At 39.9% G+C, this 16286-nt stretch overlaps 1 protein-coding gene across 2 annotated transcripts; it reads left to right on the plus strand.

The window, feature by feature from the left end:
• Window positions 1-188: 188 nt before the first annotated feature.
• Window positions 189-15798, plus strand: rtn2a (reticulon 2a). Of its 2 annotated transcripts, none has more exons than XM_085184617.1 (10): window positions 189-1333; window positions 2238-2291; window positions 2753-3346; window positions 4255-4452; window positions 9701-9908; window positions 10378-10516; window positions 12065-12134; window positions 12227-12273; window positions 12365-12423; window positions 14033-15798. In XM_085184617.1, the coding sequence occupies exons 1-10, from the start codon at window positions 1303-1305 to the stop codon at window positions 14106-14108; spliced, it is 1476 nt and encodes a 491-aa protein (XP_085040743.1). In that variant the 5' UTR covers window positions 189-1302; the 3' UTR covers window positions 14109-15798. The 2 variants fall into 2 exon arrangements, with proteins under 2 accessions (XP_085040743.1, XP_085040744.1); XM_085184618.1 differs by having other exon boundaries at window positions 191-1333; window positions 4264-4452.
• Window positions 15799-16286: the final 488 nt, after the last annotated feature.

Genomic DNA, 16286 nt, shown 5'->3' on the forward strand with positions numbered 1-16286 from the left:
AACATAAATTGTTTTTGACACCTCTCAAACATTTGGACATCAATCTGTCATGTGAATACAATATATGGCTTAAGTAATTAAGCTGTTACACAACACTGATCACCTAAAAATTAGGTTTTAAAAAAGGTTTACGTTTAGCTTTAGTAAATATGTGAAATTTTATATAAACTATGAAAAGGAAAATATATTTGTCTTTGTTGAGGCACAGCTTTGTGGCAGCTGTGTAACTGCCATGACGTCATTCAGCTTGCACTTCTATTCAGTGTTTTTGTTTCCTTTTGTTAATTACAAAAATCCAGTTTAAATCTATATTTTCCCTTTTTAAATTTCTGCTTTTAGTTACTTTACGAATGATTAAAAAATGACTCAAACATTTCAGTAAAAGAGCTGGGGTTTGGATGTATTAGCAGTGTAGTTTTATCAACTGAAATCAAGGGTCTATGTTGTAGTTAAAATGCTGAATTTTACATGAATAAAAAGCATTATGAAGACGTCATACTGCACATATTTTTTCCAGCAGTGATCAAACCAAACAATCACAGTTGTTATAGCTGCACAACACTGCCTCCTGGTGTTCGTTGTTTCCCAGGCCTCGTTTCCAGTCTAATTACAAGCTTTTACTTGAATTTTTATGCTACAGTATATTATATACTGCATCTTTTATGACTGTGGTTTTAGTTGTGTGTTTTTAATATGAGAAAACAGAATCTAATCTGTATTACTAAAACAAACTAAAGCTGACAAACCTTACATGTTAGTAACGGGATGTAATTGAGGATTCAGCTCATCGTACCCAACCTGAAATGATTCCTTCTCTGCGTATGCTTTGCTTTATGTTCATGTTTCACATTATTAATGTCTTCATTCTCTGACAACCTGATTCGATCAGATCCTGAGATGGGATCACATGATGACAGAGAGAGGGAGAGGGGCTAGATGGGTATAGAGTAGCTGTGAATGGGAGATGACAACAAGCTGAGGCAGACAGACACTCGTGCCTTCCCCCCCTTTGCTGTTGCGTACACTACTACTACAGCTGCAGCCTTAGCGATGGAAGAGGAGATGTAGAGGGGAGGATGGTGGAGTGAGGCAGGGCGGGGCTGTTGAGTGACTGAGCGAGAGGCAGGAGAGGGAGGAAGCCTCTCAGTAGATGACTGAGACACAGAGGGAGGAGGAGAGAGACAGAGAGAGAGAGAGAGAGAGAGAGTCCACAGGACGTGAGTGCCGGCAGCAGAGGAGGAGGAGGAGGGGGGAGCTTCCAGACTGGATGACTGGATGGGCCCAGCAATGCCTTGATGGAGCATGGGCCAGGTTTTAGGATTCTCCCACTGCCGTGAGTCTGCTTTGGTCCTTCAGTTTGTGTTTCAGTGTTGGGGGCGTCTGCATTTGCTTATCTCACCTTTCCATCATCTCTTATATTCCAGCTCAGTATCTTTTCCTGCTAACTGCTATGAGCATCGTATGTGTTAGCTCTCCCCCTCCCTCCTCTCCTGCATGCTCTCTGTTCCTCTCTACTGCTCATACCTTTCATAAACACATGGCTTAATGGAGCGGATGCAGTGCAGAAGCAGATTGTTTGGTTGTTGTTATCTAGCGTTGGATAGCAGATGTTTATTTGGTTGTGTCTGAGAGGGCTTTTCAGCCAGGCATGTTAGGCATGCAAGTTATTTCAAGCTGCCACAAGCTTCTGTTGTGCTTTCATATCTGCCTTTTATTTCAGCTTTCTGACAGAATATGGGCACAATCCTCTCTACATTTAAATTAAAGTGGCTGCTTATTTGCATGTGCAGACGAGAGTATGCTGCTTTGTTCCACTCCCTGGTTTATTTATTAGCTAAAGTCATGCTGGCTGCCTAATGTAGTGAAGGCCTTTACTGCTGCCAGCACAACTCTGCAAGGAAATGAATCAATATGCAACAAAATGGTTGATATGCACACAGTTTTATGCTTTGTTGTTTTACATAGAGGTTGAAATTGCTGAGTAGGGTACCTCCCAGTCTTTTTCAATGTGTACAGTGACAGTTCACTTATAACCCTTAAAACAGTGACTCATAGCGAGTTACTGCAATGCTTCTTTTGTGCTTTCTAATCATTGGAAGAAACACCTACGTTCAGTGTTTGCCAGGCTGTGAGCTCAGTGTGAGATGGTGGAAAGACTGGATTTACAGCAGCTTGCCTTAAACATTCCTGTTTTACCTGTGGGTTCATGCAAAAGTTTCACTGTTTTGTCCTTTCAGAGGAATATGGCTCCGTGGCATCCACTCCAGACTCAACTCCTCCCTGCACTGATGGTAAGAAGCAGACACTTAACATCCTCAGAGATATTCGGTGGCAGAATGTCTACTCATTGATGCGCCGTCGTCATTGATGCAAGTTCACCTAAATGCACCTGTCATGCAACTTCTCTAATGCTAGCAATGAAGATCCACAGGTTAGACTAAAGGAACGCTGATTTGTTCCTTTTCTGTAAGGAGAGCTGTTTTTGCACTTATCAAAGAAGGCTTCATCTTTGACATCCCTGACATCAAATAGGATGCCTTGGAGCTTTCATCTGACGTTTCCATTTAATAAAACTAAAATCTCTCTCCTTGCATAACACTGCAATAACACTAGTAGCCCCAGTGTCTTTAGATTATTTGTAAACTGGTTGTTTTCCCAGCTTGTATCCTGTTTCTTTGTCTCTCTCTGTTTTGTTACTGTGTGTCAGTCTGTACGTCGAGCTCACATCCATCTTGTTTTTCTGTTCGTTCAGGTGGAAATGAGGAGTCAGAGATGTATGAGCTGCACACGGCCAGGGAGTGGTCAGACGATGATGAGGGGGCCGATGGAGATCCAGAGGATGATGATGATGAGGGACTGGCTTCATCCCCGTCTATTTGGGGCACACCGCGTCAGAACTCCTTCGAGCAGACTTTCTCCTACATCGCTATTGCCGAGGCTGAAGCAGTGGGCGCCTCTAGACTCCTCCGCGATCGACGCAGGGCTGGTTCTCGAGGCAGTCGCACTCCTCTGATGCGCACGGACACCCTGGAAACACTGTTGGACTCCCCTGATGCAGACTGGGATCCTCAACTGTTCCTCGGTAGAGAGGAAGAAGAGGAAACGTCAGAAAGCAGAGAGCATGAGAGAGTTGAGACGAGGACAGAAAGTGCTGGAGAAAGATGGGAAAGGGAGCAACAAAGACAAACTGAAACTATTACAATTCAGCCCTCTCCCCAAAACCTGGACCCAGAACCTCAAGAGAGAGATGAAGGAGTTCAAAGAGAGGAAAGTGTTGACGAGAGTGTGGAGAATTCCCCTTCCATCCCGTCATCCCTGCAACAGAGCCCCTCACAGATACTTCAGAGTGAGAAATATGTGATGAGGTTGCTTCATTCTGTGTTGTGTGAAACTCTAAAATATGTAGTGTCTGAGAGTCTCAGGATGCCCCAGTACAGAGATGACTAGCTTGGTTGACTGAGCAGTAGGTTTTCAACCAAAAAAATGTAATGAGCTCTTTGCACAACTGACTTGTAATTTTAAGCATACTGAGTGTTAGAGTAGATGTTTTACAAAAAGATTATGTAGTAGCTGTTTTACCTTCATTTTATATTATTTTACACTGAATTTAAACATCTTGTAAAGGAGTCTTTCCAAATTTTACATTTATTGAGTATGAGAGACTTTTTTTTACCACTGTTAGTTCTCAATTCCTCTTAACTGTCTCCAGCTGACACTTTAAAATCTTTATGTTCTGAGAGCTTAAGTGATGACCTTGCCTTGAGTCATGCTTCACGTTAGGTGGGTCTGAGGCAGAAGTGATGACAAATCAAAATGATTCGACAATTGTAGCATCGAAAGGCCGCATAAAGCCATAAAATATTTTGTAGACCCACTGGAAAGTGGGTTTTTATGAATACATTTCATTACATATAAATTTATTGTGCTTAAAAATTAAAAAGTGAGAAAAAATAGCATGTATAAATAGAAGAGCAGTGGAACCCCAGATGTAATTTTAATTCTAAAGACTGTAAAATACCCAATTAACAACTCTAATCTAAACTACATTCAATAGTCTAATAGCCTCATATATCATTTGTATCTTGTGATCGTGTCAGTGTAAAAGAGATTTTGTTTGTGGTGAATGTTATAAAGAAAAATAGTGGTCAAATCAAACAAATCAGCATTCTTGTGCAAAATATAGTTTGCTGCTGTTTAGTTAAGCACATTCAACGTGATGTCATTACCATAGTGACACATTCTTCCTTTTCTCAGCAGCAGCAGCTGAGCCAGTATCTCCTGTTGCCAGGGAAACCATTTCAGTCAAGCTTCTCACAACTGTGCGACCGGGAGACCCAGCGTCATCTGCGCCGCCTGCCATTGGCCTAAACACTCAGGAACAACTGGTCAGAGATCACTGGTTTTCAGCACTTAACCTAACAGAGGACTGGGCAGCATGCACACACATAGCAGGTAGGGGAATAAAAAACGTCTGTCTTCTCCTGACCTCTGCCTCTTCTCTCGTTCAGCAAGATTCTTTCACTGAGCTCAATCAATACTTTAAAGAAGGAGAATATCAGATTTCACTTTCTGCATGGACCTTCAGGAGCAGGCAGACAAAGATAACTGACCCTGTCCCCACCCCCGTGGAAGTGCTGGCTGTTCATTGTGTCTCCGTAATAACCCTCTTTTGGGATTTAAGGAGTGATTGGCTCATTGTGAGCAAACCATAGCTGGCACTGGCTGACTTTTCAGATTCATGCTGATGTCAGCAACACAACAGAAAGAAAGATGCACATAGTATATGGGAGGAGTTTCTATGTATGCAGATTTGTGGCAGTTTGCTAGCACTGTAGTGGTGAATTAACCCTTTAAGTGGATCCTCCATCAGAGTGGAGCTCGGTCTTATTTTAGACGACTGTTTGAGCGTTAATAAATGTGCGGGCAGGCTGATGACAGAGATTAGGGTCCCCTGAATAAGTACTGCAAATATATCTATTGGAATATCATGTTTCTTTTGGTTTTATGACTGCTTTTAGTAGCATTGTATCAAATTTCAAATATTGAAACTGGCAATGATGACTGGGTTCTCTCGAACGTTTCTAAATCATTCAGCTACTTTTAGTCAGTCATTTTAGGCCTTGTACTGCTAGTTGTTTTTAGACATTTGATAGCTTAAGCATTTTATCTTGTTTGTTTTGTCACATTAAATCATAAGCAGAATTTATAACTCTAGAAAAGGTGAAAAAGAATGCAGCTTTTCAGTTGCTCTTCTGTTTTTTTGTCAGCAGTGAAAACAGAAAGAAGGGACCTGGTGACATAACAGAAAAAAGACACCCATTCTCCTGTTTCATGCAATTTAAAATATGAACACAGCTCTATAAAACAAACTCCCAGTTTAGAGGATTGGATTCATTCATCTGACTTTAGAGTCAGAGATCTAGTGTAATGGTTGCGAATCATCTCTTTATGGGTGAAGCTCTTGTATTTTCTAAGAGTGCTGGGCGGTGCTGCACATTAGATTATTTTGGGCTGTCAGGCCTTTGGACTGCTGAGCGAGCAGTGGGTGGCCAAAAACAGCTCACAGGAGTGAGGGGTACACACAGAGAGAGAGGCAGAGGGTGCGAGGGGAAACGCTGGAGCAGCAACCAAAATGGCCAGTAAAGGTGAGATGCTCTGGATGTGGAAATAGAATTTTCTACACCTTTATAGGTGAGCTGTAGGTCTAAGCTTAGTGTGATGAGCTGAGGGACAACTCCCGCAAAGAGCTGTGTTTCATTTCAGTTAAATTGATGGCAGAGAAAGCTGCAGATTCAAGTGGTGGACTGTTTAGCTTTCTGACTGGCTTAGAGAAGGCTGGTCTGTCAGAGTCCTGAAGGTTTAAACTGAGTGGATTTCCTGCTGCTCGCTGGGGACGGGTGTTTCCATCAGCTGCAGGTGTGTTTGGCACTAAACTAATCAGTTGTTCAAATATAGCCACATTTATCAGTACCCTGGATTTAGATGAGCACCAGCCATTCAAATGACTATAAACTTTCAGTCATGGGTTGTAATATATTTGCCAGCTGGGTTCTCTTACTCTTTGGTGTTTCCTCTTTAGACTGAAGAGCTGGCACAGATGGAGATATTTCATTCTAAAGTAGTACGAGGTTTGTGGTGACATGATTGAGCTGACATGACCAGGCACAAGTGAAATGGATTTGGGGGGCTGAAATGAAATTATGTCAAGCCAAGGTGGCATAAAGGACGAGTCGGCCCTATTACTTTTGTTTGACTGGTTAATTGACAGTTGATTGACTGTTTGTTTGATTAATTATAATCAAGAATACAGTAACATCCTGTATATCGTAGTTAAAGCACTGCAGTTCCGCTAATGTGAATTGCACCATGTTTTAGCTCAGTACTTGATATGTTGTGAACTGTGGATGCGCCTGGGTAATAAATAAAAAAGACCAAAGCCCTTTTGTACCTTTTTTTGTATATCTTTATTTGTACTTTTAATGTGGTCATTTTAACCCGGGTGATTATGGGGTTTACTCACTTTTGGAGCCAGGCTCAGTTGTCCATAAGGTGCTGCAGTTCTTCATCTTAGTGAACTATAGTGGACTGAAGAATTAAGCGAACTTGTAACCAGTGAAATACTTCCTGTCATGTGGAGATTACATATTTAATGCATGGGTGGGCAATTCATTTTGCAAAGCGGCCAATGGGACTGTTGTGGAGAGCCATACCAGCAATTCTGAACTCAATTCTGGTTAACATGATTTTTATCTATTTATAAGCTTATTGGTGCAGCCCTTCACAACAGTCCCAGTTTTGCATGTGGCCCTTTGGAAAATTTAATCCATTAGTTAATGTCTTAAGTAAAGTGACTGAAAGTGGGGCCCAACTGATATAGGATTCTAAGACCGATACTGTTACCGATAGTTGATTTAAAAATTTAAAAAAAAAGATTCCAATATATGTGCAAATTTTTTCTTTCTCTCTTTATGTATAGTTATCTATTTATTCATTTACTCTCTGACTGTTGTGTTTGTGGCATGTGTTGCCAACAGGGAACACATGTCACAAAGTACCCTCTGCTGGACAAACTATGCAATGTCAACACTCATAACATGGTTGAAGGGTGTTTCTCCAAATTCCTGTTTGCTTTTGAAGTTTTGATTTATCAGCCCTCATACATGCCAATGCAAATCGATCAAATAGCTAATATTATTTTTCTGATAAATTGTTCACGTTCTGTTTGGAAGGAAATTGCTAGTAAATAAATGAAATAAACCAACTTTGGGGGATTACAAGGGGAAGTCACAGTGTTTTTGCATATTTACTCTATACTCGTGTGTTGAGAAAACCCTGAGCAAGTAATAGAGAGCAAGTAGTAAAGTACAAGTACAAGGTGTGTGAAGATGAGCCAAATACAATGTGTCTTCCATGGCCAGTTTTGATGTCATACTGCTGTTTATGTGTTATTACACTAAACACGTATTCTGCTGTGTCTCCATGTGAGTGTCACTGTCCCGGAATGGCAGCAGCACAAACAAACACAATGAACAGGTGTGTTCCAGGGGCATCATGGGTATTAATTGTGTGTGGTGATGTTTATAAATAACCTATCTGCTGTCAGTACACTCCATTGAAAGAGGCTTCCCTTTATTCTAATGCTGAGGCTTACCATTTCGCTGAATGACGAGTACAAAGTACCAGGCCTCTCTCTGACAATAATTACACAGCACAGGGACACTGCATTTACAGTGAGCTGTGTGATGGAATTTTAATTACTGTTAATTGCTTAATCGTTTTCTGTAGCATTAAAATTGTTAAGAGAAAAAAGATGAACCACGAATTCTACTGTGTACATCAAAGTTGTTCAATGTAGTACTGCATGACTCTGCAGACGCCTCAGTCTCCAGGTCAGCTGTTGCTGGGTGACAGAGAGGGAAACTAACAGGGTGTGGAGAAGGGGCTGCTGATGTCCTGACGACTGACAGCAGGTGCTGTGAAAGGCTGCATTTAAATTCCCCTCAACTGCTTGTTTCCCTCTTTCATCTGAGGGCTAAATTTAACTGGACCTAGAGCCTGATGTGTCCTCGGAGCCTGTGTGCTTTCATGCCTGAGGCTTAAAATCCCTCCTTGCCTCATGTCTTCAACCTCTCTAGCCACCCTTTCCATCTCTTTTCCTATGCTCCAGGTGCTCTTTCAATGGTGCTTCTTCAAAAATAAAAAAGGTATTATTCAGCCGAATGTTGAGGAGTTTAAATGATACAGCAGCTTTGTCAAAATCGAATATATTGTCAACAGTTGCCTGGACTTTTCAGCCACTGTTTTTGGTTTGGTTTTTTTACTTCCTATTCTGTTGGCTCTAGATTTTTTTTAACCTTTCTTTTCTTCAGTTGTTGTCAGAGGTGTACGTACACTCATCGTGGGCATAAATGTCAGTAATTTGGTGCTTTTGCTGAGTTTATTAAACTGTTCTTTTTCCGGGGTGGCGTGATTGTACGGGTAAATCTTTAAAAACTTTTCAAAGCTTTAATTAGGGCCAAATGTTTGATGTTAATTGGGATTTTCTCCAATCCAAACTGGGTCAAAAATAAACTCACATGCCCAGTAATATTTAGTTTCATGTACCTCAGCAAGTTGCAGCTTGTTTTTGTTACATATCAATAAACCTCTGGCATAATTCTGGCTAGATATTTGACTGCTATTCCATGCAGAATTGGTAGAGTTAGATTAGGTTAGAAGTCAGGGGTTTGGGAAGTCCATTCTAGAAGTTTAATGTTAGCCTGCTTCATCCAATCCAAACCCAGTTTGTGTTTGGCATCATTGTCCTGTTGGAACACACAATTGTATCCAAGTTTTAACAATCTAGCTGTTTTGCAGTGAAGTTGAAGAATTTAGAGGTAGTCATGCTTCATTATTTCATCCATTTTCTGCAGTGTACCAATACCACTGGTAACAAAACAGCCACAGATCATGACGCTACTACCACCATGCTTGATAGTTGGCACTGTGTTAGGTTTATTGTTTGAAAGCCTCACCTTTACTTTTCCAAACATACCTCTTGTGATTGTGGCGAAACAGGTCAATCTTCATCTTGCCTAGCCATAAAATGTTCACTGTCCATGTGGGCAGCTACAAATTTCAGTTGAGTTTAAAGGTATCAATTTTGGAGCAAGGGCTTCTGACTTGGTCAGCACCCTCAGTCAAGGGCAATATAAAACTGGCTTTGCTGTGCACAGTGATGTTGGTGTTCCAGCAGTTTCCAGTTCATTGCAGGCTTGACCTTCGGTGCTTAATGGACTGTTTCTGAATATATAACCAATTTCCCTTCCTCTGAGGGTGACAGTTCGTATCTTCTTTTGAACCTTGGCAAAATGGTGACACATCTGAATAACTTATACTTGGAATCTGCCCTCGTTTAAAATTGGCTCAGCAAGACCTTCCAAACTTATTTAAACCTACATTTCTCCTTTTCCTTGAACTTGGTCATTTTAATGTGTGCTTTAAATAAATCATTTAGATGCTGGCAAAGCATTATTTAATAAAAGATTTAGGTGAATGTATGCATGTTTGACCCCTCTACACCTCTGTGCTGTGCAATCATTCCACCCTGGAAATAGAACATCACAAAAAAATATTGTAAAAGTCTCAAATTTCCATAATATTTGTGCTTATGACAAAGCATGTACATTTCTGACCACACGGTACCTGCCTTGCCTTTTAGTGATGGACTTGATCTACTGGAAGGACACGGAGCGGAGTGGCATGGTACTCACAGGGTTAGTGGTGGGATTGCTATCCCTGTTCCAGCTCAGCATCATCACTGTGGTCTCCACAGTCTCCCTGGCTATCATGTGCTTCACCATCTCAGTACGGATCTACTACCAACTCCTCTACATCCTCAGCTGGGGTGATGGAGAGCATCCGTTCAAGTAAGATGCTGTGCTTTTATTTAATGAAGGGGACTTGACCTTTGTTATTTTAGTTTTTATACAAATTAATATAGAATGTGCTCAAGACCAGGGGGTTAAGATAACAACTTTCACTCAGGAAACCTTTATTTTCTCTGTTTGTTAAAGCATACTTGAAATATTGTCACTTTTGTTGAATTTTCCTTACAGGATAGTCATCTTGTTGCAATGCCTCTTTGTAAAATTATAGCTTTATATGTAAAATGGATTTTAAATAGCTGCTGATGACCTGGGAAATTTCAGAGATTGGGTAATTTAATGGCTTTGAAAGTTATAACAAGTATGTGTGCTTGAAGTATTGTGTGGAATCTGTGTTTTTAAGGAGGAATGACTCAGAAAAGACTCAAAAATAAATGCAGTGCAAAAAAATGTGAGACTAAATCTGACTTTTCAGCATCTAGCTTCTGCTTTTGTTGTCCTGTCCTATCAGGTCTTATTTGGACTTGGACATCAGCTTCAGTGGAGAGCAGGCTGACCTCTATATGCAGAAACTCATTGTGATGACTCTGTCAGCTGTTGACACTCTGAAGAGACTCTTTTTTGTTGGCAACCTTTTTGAATCCCTCAAGGTAAGTTAAGCTTTTTAGTCAAGTTACTTTTTTAAAATTATGTGTGTGTATGTGTTCATATTTACTCTCCTAATCACCTGTCTTCAGTGATTTGTTTCGCTTTGTCCAGAACCTCTCCTCTCCATTTTTATCTTCATTTTATCATCATTAACCAAGATATCATTCCATCTCCGTAGTCCTTCATTTTGCTTCATCATCTGTCATCTTCCTCCCTGCCTCATCCCTCTATCACTGGAGGTTAGGTCATTGCTATGCCAACTGTTACTCTCATTCTCCCGGCTCAAAGCTGAAGCCTCTCCTCCTAAATAAGTTAATAGCACTGCCGGCAGCTGTCAGTCCCTGTGACATATTTTTGGTAATTGTTTGGAAGGCTAAGTGTCCCTTTGGATAAAGAACACTTTCAGATCAAACTGAAATGCCTCACTCTTCTCATCCAACCCTTGGCTATGCCTCTCCTGCTAGCAAGGCCAAACCCTTGCTTGCAGGAGAGATCATATTCATCAAGTCAAGAGCGGAAAATCTGCCAGCATCACATAATTAATGATTTATATAGTTTGCTGTGACGGAAAATGCTTTGTTGCAGTTTGTTAGATAAAACTTGATTAACTTTATGTTTATGTCCTTTCTCTGAAAGCTAATGCATAAAGTGCCAGTTCTTAATCAGCCTTTTGACACAGTCATCATTAGGCTCAAGTCATTTCAAATGTAGGTGTGTTCTTGAGTAATACAAGTGATACAAGCCTAAGAAAAGTTTGAGGGATCCTCTGAGGGGTCAAAACGGTCAATCAAATATGAACAAAAAAATGTGTGATGGCTACTTACCTTTGATTAAATTTAGGGTAATTTCCACTTATTTCATAGAGAGTAGTATTAGACTGGGATAGGAGCTATTGATGCAGCATTCGCTATACACGTGTACCAGTCAGTTACAATATAGTTAGTAAACCTCACTGCCAGTATTGGAATAACATGCAGAATACTCTAGTTTTACCAGTATCAGTAAAACATCTACATAGATATGAAATTGTAGCTGTTAACAGCAGACAGAAATAACTCCTTTGTGATAAATGGTGAGTCAGCGTAAACTGACTGAGCCCCTTAATCCTGGGACCCCCTGTTCTCAACCCTGACCTTGCTGGAATGTGGCATGACACACAGGGATAGGAACTCAGAGACACCCGGGATAAGCTGGAGTCTCCTTCCATCTGACACAGGGTGTCCCGTGTCAGTATCATATGTACAGTGACAGAACTGAAAAATGAGGGGAAAGAGTTGTATCATATTGGGGCGTGGGGGTTATATTTAAAGCTTATTTTATCTGCCAAGGAGAAATGATGTCAGTCACAATAATTTAATGAATTCTGTATCCTATTTACATAATACAGTGGAGCAAAATCAACAGTGTGTTAGTGTGATGGGCTGTTTTCTAGAAGAAGGAAATGAAAACCAAATGGAGGTTTGCAGGAGGGTTTCTTGATAACAGCTTAACTTTCTAGTGAAAGCTAAAGTCTGTTCAGCTGTTTCTTTATTTTATGTTTATTCTTTTAGTTCCTGTTTCTGATGTACCTTGTGACATACCTGGGAGACCTGTGCAATGGCCTTACTTTGCTCATCATCAGTAAGAAACGCATATCATCACCAGACATATGAAAGCTATTGATACACTCTTTGTTTATCACTTTGGCAACTCTACTTTTTTTTCTCTTCTAGGTGTGATCGCTGTCTTTTCTCTGCCCCTTTTTTATATACGACGTCAGGTAGCAACTTTTTTTTCTATTTGTACACTCACTGATATTTAATGTCCACCATATCCTTTAACATTTGTACCCTTTTTCTGTTATATTCCAGGAGCAGGTTGATGGCGTTATTGCAAAAATCCAGGCCCACATTGACAACGTCAAGGACATGTGAGTATGACGCCATCCTGTGGCAGAAAGGTTCCATCACCAACACAGTGGAGCTCATGATCTCAGATACTTCTTTTTGCTTTAAGTATGCACTAGAGCTGACTGCACAAAGTATCATTCACACTGTTTAACACAGTATATAGTCAATAGCACTATGCAGTCTATAAGAAAAATAAACAAATATGCCAAATCTATTCATTGCTGCAGTACTCAGATGTGTTTTTAACACTATAAGGAAATTACATTCTGAACATGTCGAAAAAAACGGAATCTTTAGGCACTTTTTTCTTGCAGCCTGTTGTAGAAACACAGACATAAATGAGTATTTTTGCACAAAAAGGTGATTCTCAAAGTGCTGTTAGCTGAAATGCCAGATATAGCAAATATGATACAAAGTCAATTTAATAAAAGCAAATAAATCTTACATAAATTTTTGTTTTTAATTAAAAATATATATATTTATACATTTCTGGCGAGTATGTCATGATTCAGCTTTAAATGGTAAATAAATAGGATATGACTAATAGAATAAAAAAAATAAATCCAGCAAAGACCTGAAACAGGACCTGAAGAATGCGTCTGGCCCTTCAGTTGATCCATCGACTGTACATCAGAAATGTTTTTAGGGGAAGGGTGGCTGTCATTCTTCAGGAAGGGAAACAGGGAGAAAAGGCTGAGGTGTACCAGATTACACAAGATCTGGATTGAAAATCAATGACAAATCCCACTTTACATTTTTTGAGAAGGGAGGCTCAAGATTTTGCACAGTACTGCAATTAATAAAGCAAACACATTGTACTTTACATCACAGCATTTAGTTTCAGCTGGTCAGCAGACTGAGACTAAACATGATGCTGAATGATTTGTGTTTAGAAAAAAGCAACGGATTTTTAACTGTTAATCAAATGATTCTCATCAGAAGAATGATCCACCATGGCTGTGCAGTGTGATAATGCTATTAATAATAATGGTAACTAATATGCTATAGTGTATTTGCTCATTATCTGCTAATTATTGGTGAATGTTGAAGTATAGAGTGTTAGTTTGGAGGTCCATTGTTAGAGTTACATGAGTTTTTAGCTCTTTTTAGCTCACAGTGGGATCTCAGAATTTTTAACGTTCACAGCCTGGTTCCATCGACTTTTTTTTCTTAGTCAAAGAACCAGATGTGTCCTTGACCTTTTTTCCTGTCTTTTTTCCAAACGAGAAAATAAGTAGGATTAACAAACCTGGTTGATCCAAACTGGAACCACTTACAACCAAAATAGTTTATCCATTTCCCAGTCATGCCTTCCTAGTTAATGGCAGTAACAGTATCACACACACAATCACAAGAAGAAATACCAGGTAATCCATATCAAAATGGCTTCAAGGCACTAAAACGAACCAGGGGAGGGATCTAACTGAAGCAATTTAAAAGGTTCTACTATAAGGCTAGTAGGACGAGCTAAGGGGACTAACTATGTTGGAATGTGTTCCTTAAACATAGGATTTATCAGTGAGATATAACTGTCTAGTTTCTGGCAGCACATTAACACACTTAACAAAAAATAATGGTGGTGGATGATGCTAATTTTCACTTATTATCACTTATGTGTCTCCCCTGTAGTCTTCAAAGACTTGTCCAGGGTGGTGGCCCTCCTCCTGATCCAACTCCTGGTGGTGCCAAACCCAAAACCCAGTAATCACTCATGGACAGCGACTTAAAGAGAAGTTACATGAGTTACAGACTGTCACTCAGATGTCTTACACGGCAGTCTGTGCTCAGAGCTCCACAGAACAGAGCTCCAGAAACGGGGAAGGGAACAAAAGGGAGGTTATTTAAATGAATGATGATGAGGACTACGCATGGTACTTCACACTAACTGTATCCAAGTTATAGGGGTTAGAGGATGGGGCTGAGATGATTCTGTTTCATGGTGTATGAATCCTGGATAGGACTCTTGCTGCTGGTTTCGAAGAAGAAGAGATTCTGCAGCGCAGGTGATTGCGCATGACCATCTTTGGAAATATTGTTTTTGACATGTAAAAAATAATTCAAAAAGTGTCTTAAATTGAGCTGTAGTCCAAAATGAGGTACAAGACCATAAAAGGGAAGTTCCCACACTGACAGCTACACGCCTTAGTAAAGGGAATTGAGTTGTTGAGGGGATTTGTGCGAGGAGCACTAAAACAGGGGTCAACACAGATCACGGCAGCATAAAACTGGCAATTAAAGATGTGTGTGAAATCACATGTACATTTCTCCATGCATATTCATTCACATGACTGTTTATCTGTGTGTATGCAGGTGTGTATGGACGTTTCTGTGTTTGTGTGTGCATGTATGCGAGTAACTGACATAGAGCTTGCTCAAACAAAACTGTTACCCAGCAATTAAAGTCGCATTTCTTAATTTTCCAAAATTTTGTGTTTCTTTTCACCCTCGCCGGCATCCATTTCTATTCACTATCAATCACCCTTTTTATGTTTTGTGTGTTTTTTGTTTTTTTTCTTCATTTCTTCATTGCTTACACTAAAAGAGTCATGGATGTAGTGAAGGAGGACATACAGGGAGTTGGTGTGATAGAAGAGGATGTTAGGGAAAGGGTGAGATGGAGGCAGAAGATCCGCTGTGGTGACTCCTAAAGGGAGCAGCTGAAGGGCACTGCTTTCCCTCCTTTGATATAAACAGAAAGATAACTGAGCTCCTCAGTGACTTTAGTAATTTACAATATTATAAATTTTACGAGAGGAAGTTTTTCACTGGCAGAGTACCAGAGGTGTCAGTGTTGCTGAGGAGTTTCATGATTGTGTATATGGGCAATAGACAAAGTGCTAAGATTTCCCATGTTCTCTGTGCTCTTGAAGTGTTTTATCTCCCATTGTAGAGGAAGCTTGTGAAGGAACGTGAAAGTGAAATACAGCAGGTGCCTTTTTAACCGCAGGTTACAGTGCATGATCTGATTCACAGTACTTATAACTTGTTTCCTCCAACAATGCACCACTTCTCGTATCAGCCTAACCATTTGTTTCCCAATAATGGAGTTTTGTATATGTACAAAACTTACCGGGTTCCTATATCTGTACAGGGCAAGGTATCTTATATGGAACTGTAAGTAGATCTGTTTTAGGAATAATAAAATTATTCAGGATACTCCACAGTTGAAGTCCATATTTCCCTTTAGTGTCTGCTTTTAAAGCTCACACAAAGACTGTTATGCCTTATAGATGTGAATTTACATCCTACAGAGAAAGCATTGCTACAGTCATAGATATAACCCGTTAAAAACCAAAACCTAATGGCCAGTTAGTGTCAGAAATCATGTGCTGCTTGTTCATAGAACTACAGTAGTAGCATAGACACACCCATCTGTCCTTTCTTTAAAAAGATTTTTTTTAAAAATGATGACAGCAATATGTAACCACACAGCTTAATGTGTATAAATCTGTTTTGTCATGATTCCTGTGTACATATTTAGCAAAGCTGCTACTAATCCAGCCAAACTTCATTTTCATAGAGTTGTCATACCAGGCCTAGATTACCAGAAGTTTTTGTTTTCTATTTGCCTTGAAAATATTAATCTAAACAGAAGACTGACTTTTAATTCCTTTTCATTTAATTTCCAAACAATTGATCACTCGTGACCTGCATTATCTTAGTGCACTTTTCTTTGTATTCCTGAAAATAACTAGTTTTATCGCTGGAAAAATAAACTCTTGAGAGATCAATTCAACATATACTGTGGCTTTTTTAAACAGACAAGAGTATTAACGCTACCTGTTTTCAGGTATGTCAGTTTGTCGCTGCAGCCACAAGGAGGCGGCAAAAGGCAAAACATTTGGTTCAGTTTTCGAGGTTTCCAGTGTCTTTGACAAATTAG

This window comes from Neolamprologus multifasciatus, chromosome 14 (genome assembly GCF_963576455.1).
Source record: "Neolamprologus multifasciatus chromosome 14, fNeoMul1.2, whole genome shotgun sequence".
Taxonomy (NCBI): domain Eukaryota; kingdom Metazoa; phylum Chordata; class Actinopteri; order Cichliformes; family Cichlidae; genus Neolamprologus; species Neolamprologus multifasciatus.